General features: G+C 37.7%; 1 protein-coding gene across 1 annotated transcript in view; it reads left to right on the forward strand.

Annotated features, from left to right (window-relative positions):
• The window catches only part of DIP2 (disco-interacting protein 2), a 42,795-nt gene that overhangs the window by 21,990 nt on the left and 7,904 nt on the right, over positions 1-12,901 (forward strand). Inside the window, exons 5-8 of the mRNA XM_023391102.2 lie at positions 1,685-1,828; positions 6,155-6,298; positions 11,813-12,211; positions 12,613-12,901. Coding sequence (XP_023246870.2) covers positions 1,685-1,828; positions 6,155-6,298; positions 11,813-12,211; positions 12,613-12,901 — 976 coding nt within the window. The remainder of the gene's footprint in view (positions 1-1,684; positions 1,829-6,154; positions 6,299-11,812; positions 12,212-12,612) is intronic.

A 12,901-nucleotide genomic window follows, 5' to 3' on the forward strand; every position in this document is an offset into this window, starting at 1 on the left:
ATTGGTGCCGATGAACGAGGGAGAGATGATAACGAGAGAATTGCCGGGGGAAGGGAAAATAATTTTCCGAGCTGCACAGCCAAGCATTTAGTGATGGTTGTCGCGTTTCCCAACAACCGACGTGTATATATACGTGTAGGGAAGACTCGCAAAAAGTGGCGTTACGAGTATCTCTTCTTCTCGGTATCCTTGTCGTGCATTTGGTTTGTCTGTCGAGTGTGGGTTTGTTCCGATCAAGGTATTTTGCATAGCAGCAAATGGAAAATAAGAGGGGATGAAAAAGAAAAAAAGTGACAACACCAACCACCTGCAGAGCGTTTTGAAATCCACCTAACGTCGAAGAAGAAGAAGATCCAAAGTTGAGATTGGGCTTTGACAGCGGATTGGTGGGCGCGAAACTTGGGAACTGTGGGACGCGGAAACCTTTTCTTCTAGCGCTTTGGATCCTTACCGATCGCTATCTGCAGTTTTGCCTGGTCTCTCTGCGATGGGGGATTTTTCGAAAAGTGTGTTCGACTAGTCGTGTGGAGAAAGTGATTTTCTTGAGATTACTTACTCGTACGAATTGATGCGGATGCTCGGCTGCACTTGCATTTTGTTTTGTATGTACTCTACAGGTGCATACTGTACAACGATATTTTGTTTTTACGAATACCATAATTTGCTTATATTACAATGAAAATTCCATTTGTAAAAATGTAAATTATTATTGGACAAGTAACTCGTTTGTTGCAATCAAATATTGATTCCATTTGATTACATCCATACAACTGATCGGTTGAAGATTTGATCGTCAAGTTTAATAAAACCTTACAAAAACTTTAGAAAGCCATTGCAGTTAGGATATTATGGGACTTCAAATTATTGATGCTGATTTCGACGATAAATAATTTTTACATGCACTAAAAAAGTAGTTTTACCATTATTGCATCGGTAAAAATAAAGTGCCTTGTGCAGTTTATTAGCAAATTCAACAGTGTATTACTACGTGAAAATGAACCACAAATTCACCGCAGCTCAGTAAAAAAAGTGTAAAAAACAAGCATTAATCATTTTCCATTCAAATATCATACTTTGTCCTGAAAGAAAAAAATAATGGTTTTTCGTCTTGGACCGTACACGCGACGATTATCCGAAACAACGAAAGCAGTTAGAAAGTCATCGTAAAAGAAGCCATAAGCATTTACTTGCACCTCTTGTTACGTAACAAAGTCATCAGACGAAAGAAAAAGTACAGCACTTACATATGATTTTTTTTTTTTTTTCGTCGAAAGGCAGCCATTCAAAAGATATAAATCTAAAAATCGCTGTCTATAAATCAATCAATCGAGAGCGAGAGACATTTATATCGATGAAATTGTAGCCCATGCACGCATCCGTACATCGAAGCTTATAGGGCCCACTTTTTTTTTTCATCAAAACACACATTCGCATGCACACACGAACCAAAACCATGAATATGTTATTCGAGCCTTCGATGTCTTAAAGAGTGTCAGAAACCAGAGTCGTGATGATATTAATCACGATGGTTTTACCGTGTACCCAAGCAGTTGCAACATCACCAACTATTTGCACAGTTAGCATTAATCAGAGAACCCCAAGAAATCCAGAGTACCCAAAAAACACACGTAACATAAAAAAAGAAAACAAACAAAAATCTGTCTTTTCTTGAACGCACGCAAAGGCGGCAGTGGTAACGGAAGCAGCGGCGGCCTCGAGAGGACGAGTTTCGGCAGTGGGAGCGGCAGCGGTGGCGGTGGGCGCCCCCAGCCCCGCGCCCGGCGCACTCAGCGACGCGTCACTCACTCCGAAAAACGCTATCACTCAGGTAGTCCCTGCCGCAGCCTCGGCTTCCATCATCTTTTTTTTTTTTTTTTTGTCGTTTTCAATGTAGATTATGATCCTTCTTCCCGCCCCCCTCACCCCCCCTTTTTTGTCGTTATTGTTGTTGTTTCTGTCTCTCGTTCCTTTTGGTTTCTCTTTTGTTGTTGTTGAACGTTTTTATTCTTTGAGCATACGCCAAAACTGTATCCGATAAGAATTTTTTTTTTCCAGTTAAATGTCAAGGAGTAGCTTTTTTTTTTAGAATATACATATATTTTTTTTTTTTTTACGAAACATGCAAGTAAATTGTTTACTATTTTATCGTTAACGATACGTAATTGCCTCCATCTGAAATTGAAAGATGATTGTCAAGTGTTTCCTTTAAAAAAATAATGTAGACTTTGTAAAAGTAGATACAGCCGATTATAGTCAGACATGGCGTAAAATTGACAGTACATAGTATTAACTTGATAAGGTTATGATATATTGACGTGCTTTTTTTGTTTGTCATTTTATTTGATCGTACAATTGAAAAATCGATATCAGTTATTTGTTTAGTTAATGAATTGTTTGTCATTTGTTTTAGTAATTTGAAGCTTTTCAAATAGAATTGGCTAATAACTCAAAATCAATATTTTGTTATCAGTGTCGCATGTTTTTTCCTTTCCCTTTTTGGCATATAATTAATGGTCATACATGTTTATGAGAGTAATAATTATTATTTTCAATACATATATAATATTGTTGATTTGCTAATACTTGTTAATAAATTGTACATAGTGTCAAACGTGTAGTGAAAAAAAAAATTAATTAATTTACGATTGGTATGCTTTTAATTGTTAAAAACAAATATAAAGAGAAAATTTGGTACTACTTTGCAATCGTGTGAACGAATGATCTTTGATACACTCTATTATTTCGGGAAATCGTGCCGAAATCGACAAAACGTGTAATCGCATCGAAATAGACATTTACCGATATTACACGAAAATGCGTCTCACATGCACACCGAGATTCCACGATTTTCGAACGAACGCCACTCACGTACAAGCATCAGAAACTCGACTTTGTGTACCAGGCAACATAATGAGCAGTATGTGTTCCGATGGAAAAATTTTCATATTTGAGGTCTTACAAACATGATTGGTTTATTAACTAAAATATTACTTTTTACTAATTTTGGGCAAATAGTTCCCCTTATGGTATTGAAAGTAGAGTGTGCTTTGAAAAATACTTTTTTATACCAAGGAAATGTAAAACTTTAAGGTTTTAATAATGCTATGTAACTACTTTTCTTTGGAGAATTTTTTCCAACCGTTGTTGATGTACTTTCATCACAACTTTTTAATTTATGTCAAAAAATTTTAATGTACAAAACTTTTCATCCATTGTGTTGATTTACTCATCCTTGATCACAAAGTCCGACGTATCCATCTGGTTGCCACAAAAAAAAAAAAAAAATAAAAAATAGATAAATAAATAAAAGAAAAAATAATTTCAGTGGAGACACTTTGGGAGTAAGTAATTTGATTTTGTACACAATTTTTTTTTTCCTCCTCGTTACTTATAAAAAAGAGCTAGTTCGCGTGCACTACGAGTACACGAGAGGGGGATGGGGGGAAGGAGCAGTAGTGCAATTTGCCTCCGAGCATAAAAACGAAGAACTCGTTATGTTCTCTCCCGCTTTTTTTTATTTTTTTTCGTCTTCAAAGTCCAAAGAGCAGCTACACGTAACGTTACTCTGCAAATACTCACAGTAAATATAACTGCTCGGCCAATTAGATACGCCAACCGGCCGTTGGACGCCACCACGTACGTGTGGAAACTATATATATATATACACACACACGGATAATATTACTTATGGTAAACGCTTTGAGATAACAACACAACAGCCGCTCATCGAAAGCTGCGGCCGCGGCCCGTGCACACGTGTTCTATAAATATCCATCGAAGAAAAAAAAACAGTGCCCGCGACGCTTTCTAACGCCAAAGGCTGGGTCCCACATTTTTCCGTGGTCTCGTCGGTAATTTATAATTTTTCATATTTATCAATTTTCAAGATTTGTAATTTATTTTTGAGCTTTCAAATTAAGACATAAACGCGTTCGTCAATATTTCACAAAAAAATGATAAGCTAATACAGATCCGTGAGAACATTACGGAGTTTAGAGTTCTTGCCTCTTGTCGCTTGGGGACGTTTTCTGTATTATTGTTAGGCTAAATTATAAAACATACAAAATAATTGAAGTATAAAATTACCCGATACCAGTGTACATTAGGAAGGACCTGTGATCCTGCTGAGGTAACCAACACACATTTAACATAGCTATTTTTAGAGCATGGTAATTTTTGTTGAGACGCCATGATAATTACTATGATTTTTTACCGTAATTTCTTGTATTTACAGATAAATTTAGGATTACCGTAATTTAACAGTAAAAGTTACAGTAGTTTCATTTTTGTTTACGTACAGTTATAGTAATCACGTTGACAAAGGAATGAAACCGAGTTGAAAGTTACCCTTCTTGTGCACGTGCTCCCAGTGAATATTTTTACGAGGGGGTTCTTTTTTTTTTTTTTTACAGTCGTGTATCTTTTTTTATTACTTCTTTCTTTCGTTGTTGCGAATAAATGAATGGTAGCAGAGGGCGCAGAAGAGTCGCAGATTTTTTGAGGGTAGAGCTCTGCTCCAGTTTGTGGAGTGATTTTCTTCTTTTTTCTTTTCTCGTATTTGTGCCCAACATGTTTCTTTTCTCTACGTAGGCTTTTCATTTTATTTTGCTTCATTTACTTTACCTTTTTTTTCCTCTTTCTACGTATAATATATATGTCTGTATATCTATGGCACGTTTTTTTGGGCTTTCACGACGAGGCCTCTTTGTGATATTTTTCTGGCACTAGCTGCAAATAAAGCACCTACAAAACTTTTTCTTTCATTACTTTTATGGCTTTCTTATCTCATGCTTTTTCATTATTGTCATTTATTATTTTTGTGTAATATATTAAGTTAATTTTTTATTTCACTTTAGGAGACACTTTGTAAATACGCTTGTAAATTTTAATTTTCAGTCACACATTGTGTAAATTTTATAATTTTTCTTATTTGGATTTAAAAAATAAATGGATCCAAGAAAAATTTTTAACTTAACAAATCTCAATTACAGTTATTTTCCATGATAATAATTATTAAATTTTATTTACCAAATAACCATTATTAGCCTGTCACAAACATTAAAATTAATTTGTTATAAACTATAAAATTTCATGATTGATTAGTAATAAAAAAATATTTCAACTACATTACACATTATATAACAGGATGTGTATTACTGTATACCTACTTCACCTTCAAATGCATGTCAAGGACAATATTAGGCTAGTAGAAAATTTGACTTGGTGTGTAACTGCGGAAAAGTGTAAAAGTGTAGTACAATTAAAATGTTTGCTCCATAAAAAATAATTATTCGAACTATTATTTTTTTAATTATATTTTTACTTAGTAATTAAATAAATATTATCACCTGTTGCTTGTTTCAGCTATAGTAAACAAAATATCGTTTATGAAATGAATTATAAATAACTAAATTAAAAATGTAATGGACTGTTGAATAAATTTGATCGTAAATTACTAAGCAATTTTAGAATTTTATGGGAAAAATATTTATAAAGATTTATTTTAGAAGAACCCACACACTGATTTCTTTAACAATTTTTCAAGTACACTTTGCACACTGAAAAAAAGTTTTGTCGATTCAAATAAACGTTTATTCGAATACATACAAAATTTCTACTTTCATAAAATAAATATTTATTCAAACTAAATGGTATTAATTTAAATCAAATGAATAATTTATTTGTAACGTAATATATAATTAATTTAATTAAATATTCATTTGATTCAAATGTATATATTTTTTTTCATTTAAATAAACATTTATTGGATTGACGAATTTTTTTTCAGTCCACAAATTACTAACAACTTATTAAATTTTTATTTAAAAATATTATTAACGCATTATAACTAAATTAATTTTTTTTTTTTTTTTTTTTTAATGTAGTCATCCAATTAACATGTAATTTGTAATAACTGGAAAGTGTTTTATTACTCATTACTTTGGTAAAAAAAAGAAATTACAAAAACCTTATTGCCTAACGCAATACACAAAGTGTCTCCTGCGAACAGCTCCCTTTTTTATTATTTTTTTTTTTGTTATTTATGCAAATCAACGACTCTTTGATTTAAAAAAATAAAATAAAGTTAAAGAAAAAAAAAAAGAGTATCGTGTCTATGGTTTGTCTCTCGTTGTTGTTGCATACGTTGCTGCAGGCGGTCGAGTCGCGGCTAATAGCGGAATCGGCGCACCTTTGGCTAACCCCACGGCCAACAACAACGCGAGCAACAACTCGAACTCGTCTGCCGCGAGGCGCGGCAACCGCAGGCTCACGCGCAATGAGAGTCGATACCATTCCGGTGAGTATTTTGTGATGCCCATCACAAAGAGACACATACTTATTCACGTGTACGCGTCGTACACTTCAAATATTGAGATTAACACCATTAAAAACGATATCGGCTCGCAAACATGACGATGACAGTGGTTTTTTTTTTTTATTCAAGAATAACAAAAATGCAATAATATGCAATCGTTTGATTATTTATCATCAGGCATGACAAATCCTTTTGTTTACGTTTCTATGTGCACCATATTTTTTTACTACCTTTAACTTTCATTCCGAATAAATTTTGCTTTGTCTAGTAATTGTTTTGATGATTTTGAAGTAATTTTTACCTATGCTAGTTTGTATTTTGATTGATAATGTGGTATGTAATCCAGTAGAGTATATTTATAAATGGAGTAAGTAAAATAATTTTTGTCACAGTATCTTTATCTTTAAATAGTGTAGTATTTTTAGAAATGTACGTAAGTTAGTTATTTTTCTTTTTTAATTTTAAAATCTTAGTAAAAAAATGTATTATTTTCTGTAATAACACCATAAAAACACTGAAAGAAAAAAAAAGAAAAAAAAAAAAAAAAAAAAAATTATACAGAAATTCCATCAAAAATTGTTATTTTTAGCAGTGAAGATTATTGTTTCAACAGTTAAATCGATCCTATAAAGGTTCACTGTTCCAGCATAGTAATTTTTACTATTCAAGCCTATTTAACTGTTAAAGCAATGATCTTTTTTCGCCAACTTGCATCCGATTTGCTGTGTGGAATGGTAATTTCTTTATAATTAAAAAAATTTTTTTCTCTCAATGAATATAATAAAATAGCCTAAACAAAATGTGTCAATATTGAAAGTGCAATCAGGTATTTATTGTATTAACATTGTAATGGACGAAATATACATGTTGACAATACAATACATGTGTAATGCAATGCATTAATTTACACAAAAACACAAAATTTATATTTCATAACAATCACTAACAATAAAATGAAAAAGATTCGTTTGACCAACAATTTACGTCCCACTAGTTACACCCAAAGTTGAAATTTTGCAATAAACCCCGAAAAAAAAAAAAGTATCGCCACGCCTGTATGGTGTTTTTTAAAAAGTCCACTTGCTTTACGGGCAAACACGTAAACTCGAGGCAACTCGTCGAGCTGAGAGATAACGGAGAGAAGCGCTAATTGACATACCTTTAAAACTATGTCTCTGTTTCCTTTCCGCCTTCGCGATCCTGTCCGTAATAGCGTTCGCGTCAACGACGAGCTGACAATTTCCATGCCTCGGCACTTTGACCGGTGTCGCTCGCAAGGCGGAAAACGTAGTGAAAAGTGGCAAGTCGTGTCTCAAGATGCACTAGACATTTATCGAATTTTCTTTGCCACTGCAATCGTTGGAACAGAACACCAACAATCCGCTTGTGGTCAGACTCGAAAGTCTTTTCATCATCCACGCATTATTCCAATCGTCAAACATAAATTCGTCATCCAAACATTTTTATTTATTTATTTATTTATTTATTTTTGCGCAATCCAAGCGCGCCGTCTCAGATTTCGGGTGCAGTCGAGCTTAAATGCACTTAAGAGCGGGAGGTGCAATAAAAACACGCGCACCGGATACAGTTTAGCACCGTGTGTTGCGGCGCGAATTGTATCGTTGGAAGGTTTTTACTGTCCGAAAATGGTTTCGCTGATAACGAAGATAGCGAGAGATGAAGGGGGTGGGGGTGGAGTGAGCGCATTACCACTGAAATACTCGGCGCTTGATTGTCTCGGGTAAAAACAATATATATATATATATATATATATATATATATATATATATATATATATATGTACACATACCTGTTTGGCGTTGCGTTTTCCTGCGGAGTCGCGCAATAGCTGCAGCGGCGGCACGCGATACGCCCACCGCGAGATAAGGATTGATTGTTTACGTTTTCTTTTGTGCAAAGAGTGTTGCTGTGCGAAATAAATCGTGAAATAAAGATTTTTTTTTTTTGTCTTACCCCGTTGGAAAGTTTAAGTGCCGAAAATTCCGATTGTCAAAATAATTTTGTAAACAGATGATGATCACGTCAATTAGGCTTTTGATTTTAATCACAAAAAACGTATAAACTTTCAATTGTAGTTTTTTCTCTTTAATTAGCCATGGAAAATTTTAAATTACAGAGAATAAAAAACGTGATGGGCAGTGAGCATTTTCCAATTGAAAATTAAATACGAGCAACACTGGGAAAACATCAAATGAAAATCGAGTGTTCGTGACAGGAATTTTGAAATAAATCGGCAAAATGCGGGACAAATTTCAATTGAAAACCCATACAATTTTTTCCAAAATGTTCATTTTTATTATGATACCGGTTTATCACCAGGCCAATGATCGCTAGTCAACTTGGAAATCGTAAGGGGAAAAAAAAAAAAAAAAAAAACCCGTGACCCATAAAAATCCTTACATACCCTCGTGAAACGTCAGGGGGTCCACGGACGCAGCTGCGTCATGACACCGCAAATCCGAAGAAAAAAAAAAAAATGTCGCGACAACGAGCGTAGACCAAAGTCCAATACTATACGAAAGCGAGAGTACATACAAAGATACTTCATGCATGCAGGCAATATAGTACGAAATATTATACACACGCACACGCGAGATACAGGCAGGACAAAAGGATACACTCCGCGGGCAAAGAGAGCGCAATCGCGACTTGTTCTGTGCTATATACAGCACAAAATATGAACCTTATATAAACATGTATACACAGCGTACGCTAAACATAAAGAGAATGAAGAAAGAGGAGTGTGTTGGGGGAGGGGGCGAAACTTACGACTGTTAAGTCCACCGAACGCGCGTTTTCTTTATAGGTGTATACCAATATAAGTACCGAGCCTTTCTCAAAAGATACGAGTCGCCCTCGAGAGTCAACCAAGAGTCGCTGCTCGCCATCCTACTGTGCATGTACTCGTATACACAACAACTGTATGTTATGTGCTCAACATTAGCCATGCGTATAAATGTATAGGTGTTGTACCTACCTGTGGATACACATCAGAGGGATACGAGGAGGGATATGTATAGGCTGTACTAAGTATATAATTATATCCTTGCAAAGAAAAGCAATCGCGTAAGGGCGTATAACGTGTACATGTTTTGATAGGCACGATCTATCGTATATCTTTCTCATCAATTTTTCCAACTAGAAATCGGTATGCCGAACATTTTCACCACGTGGTGTAATTGTAACGCGACGCGACCTTTCGTCTCTCTCTCTCTCTCTCTTTTATTTAAAAAACGCCGACACTCGAATTAATAATATATACAACAAAGCTTCAATGATATATATAGATACCATGCACGTACACGTAGCAGAGCCTCTTACCGATCACCTATAATACACAGCGAAAAGGAAGCACAGATCGAGATGTAAAAAAAAAAGGGTCGTTTCTCCGTCACACCCCGCAGACGCGCTCCTCTTTGCCGCATTCTCCGCATCTGTATGCATATACAGGAGCTGAGTCACAATAGGAATGGATCGGCACGTATAGGGCGTGAAAAATCGTCGACACACGATAAGACGCACGCACGCGACAGCTAGTCCACCGTCACGTGTATGTATATTGCACTCTCGAAGTGCGTAGGCTTTTCGAGCAGCTCGAGCACGCGATATATATATATACCCAGGTATGTTGTACAATGCGCGGAGGGAAAGTCCGTGGCTCGCGGATCGGTACCTATACCTATACCCAATATACAAGCGCGGCAAAGGAACACAGGAGGCTGAAGCACTGAAAGAGAGAAAAGGTCAGATCTTTGAGCGCCATACGTATATTATACATGTATACACATAACAACAACAACAACGGCACAGTGTACAAATATCAGCGGTAGCGCCTTGGTATGTCCATTCTGTTTTTCTCGATACCTATTCCGTACCCGCGAAGCGTGTGTGTGTGTGCATGTACGCACGATTGCCCTACCGATCTCTCCCGGCGATACGTACTACGTGTGTATGTAGGTACTGCAGGTATTTGTCTTTTGTAAGGTACTCTCCTTATTTCAATGCGCCACTGCCGTGCCTGTACCTACGTATATTGTATGTATAACGTACTGCAAGTATATATACATCTGCACACGGGAGGGACTTTCGTAAGAGCGGTGTCTTTTTTATCTCTCTCTCTCTCTGTGTTCTCGATGGCGAGGGCGAAATACCGTCGAGCTAGCCGATCGCGCGCGTGTGGGTACATATATACATATCCCCTGCGGGACTCGGCGTCGAGTTGAGCGCGGATCGTTTTAACGCCGCGTTGGCTCGAGAATTCGATTTATACGTATATAAAGTATAGCAACTAATGGGGGAGGCGTTAAGTTGCCGAGCGGCGATTGCGCGACTTTTATGAGCCGACTTTTGACTCGTTTGCCCGGTTGCTCGATGTCTATGGTCTTTTTTCTTTCTTTTTTTTTTTTTTTTTTTTTTTTTTTTTTTTTTTGTTGGTCGTCTTTTCGTTTAATGCGCGCTGAGTTGGGAAACGGTGTGGAAAAATGTTTGTTGATGTGGATACTATTGAGAAGGATTGATTCCGTCGGGGGATACGGCAATGACTGCGCACAGTTTTGGGTTTAATTGGGAAATGTTGCAGTGACGCGTCTGTGGACAGAACGAAAAGTTAGAAATGCCGTTTTGTTTTTATTTTCTCTTAAATTTTTTGCCTTGTCGAATGTTTCCGTTGCGATGCTGCTCGAATGACAAGTGTGCTGGGTATTTTTTGTCTGAACGAGAAATTTGCGCGGTTATTGAAGTATATGTCAACATTCGATGAAGTAAAAACGCTCAAAGCGTACTTATAGTGAAAAAAAGGCGTGCTCTTACTCGCATTGAAACATTTGGACAATCAAATATAAATTATGGCAAAACAACAACGGTATTTACAAAACATGACCGTACATCGTGCAACAAGGGTACAAAACCGGTGATTTTTGCAAGAGAGTAATTACTTGCACGACATAATGTCGCACGAGTGCTAGTATAAACCTTTTTCTACATTCAATGACAAATAATTTCTCAACTTAAGGTGCTTGTTTCTTGTGTCATTACTGCTCGGGAAGTCAAACTTCGCTTGTATAAACACACGAAAATTTTTACATCAAGTTTAACAAGACTTTGTACGTAAAGTTAAATTTTGCCCACAAACACGCGTAAAGTTAAACTTCATTCGTGTACCCTAAAACTTGCACATGATATTAAACTCCACATACCCAAACTAGATACCGTACGTGAAGTTAAACTTCGCGTCTACATATGTACTTCAAGTTGAACTTACACACACACACACACACAAACGAGAAGTTAAATGACGCTTGTACGTGCACGAGAAATTGAACTTCGTTTACATGTGTACGAGAAGTTTAACTTGACTTGCGGAGGATTAGGAAAGAAAAAGAAAAAGTCGACCCGAATATACATGTACAATATTTGATCCGGCGTAATCACACAAATCGAGTAATTTACGTGCTACGTGTTTATTTTGCCCCGTAGAAGTGCGCCAGGAGGCAGTACAGCAGGCCCTGGCGGCGATGCAGGGCCGGCCGAAGCCCTCGCTGCCGATGCCGTCGAAGCGGACCTCGGTGATGGCCCGCAGCCCCGAGCGGCCGGAGCGCACGAGCTCGAATTGCACGACGACAAACGCCGCCGGGGAGTCGAGCAGCGACGAGGACAGCGTAGTCACGGAGGAGAGTCCCGGGGCCGGCGGACCCACCGGCACCGGGCTCTCGGACACCAGCAGCACGGGCTCGGCCCGCGACACCCCGCCACCCCCCAGGCCACCGGCGCGCCGGCCACCCGCCGACATAACCGACATAGCCGAGTACACGCCCCACGCCTACTGCAACCTCGTACAGCCACCCGATGTCACGCACACGTCACGGAGACCAGCTGGTGAGTCATGTCAACCTACTTATTTCTCCATTCCTCTATACACACTTATCCATCCATTGGCTAGTCCGCTATGTTTAAGAATATCTTGGTTAATCGAATCCAAGAACAAGAACTCTAGTGCAATCGACGACCCATTTGATGGAATCGATTACGTCGAATACTCATTAAATTGATTGTATTTATAACATTATGTATGTATGCAGCAGTCAAGGTGGTTCAATAATAAATTACAATGTCCTAGATCGTGATCAAACTTACGAGGGAAATTTGAAAGATTGACATTTTGTTTGAAAGTATTGCTATTAGCTTCAGAACTAAGATATCACGCAATGAAAAAACAAACGTTAAGAAAACAAAGGGCCACAGCAAGTTAATCGTTTTGAAAAATGGTGGGTTCACAGGTGCAGACCGAGTGAACAGGTACCACGTGGTGGAGGACAACAACACGGGGACGACGGGTCGCTGGAAGGTCTCGGCGAAGATACAGCAGCTGTTGAACACCCTCAAACGGCCTAAGCGCCGACCATTGCCAGAATTCTACGAGGACGACGACATCGAGCTCGAAATAGCTGCCAATCCCAAGGATCCAAACGCCCCGAAGCCCGAGGGTGGCACGATGACGCCCGCGGTCGGCGAGTCGATGTCCGTACCCTCGGGATTACCGCGATCGCTCGAGTGCGCCATTCAGAG

This window comes from Copidosoma floridanum, unplaced genomic scaffold (assembly GCF_036245765.1).
Source record: "Copidosoma floridanum isolate Cflo_tuat_1 unplaced genomic scaffold, Cflo_Japanese_pri ptg000014l, whole genome shotgun sequence".
Classification (NCBI taxonomy): Eukaryota; Metazoa; Arthropoda; class Insecta; order Hymenoptera; family Encyrtidae; genus Copidosoma; species Copidosoma floridanum.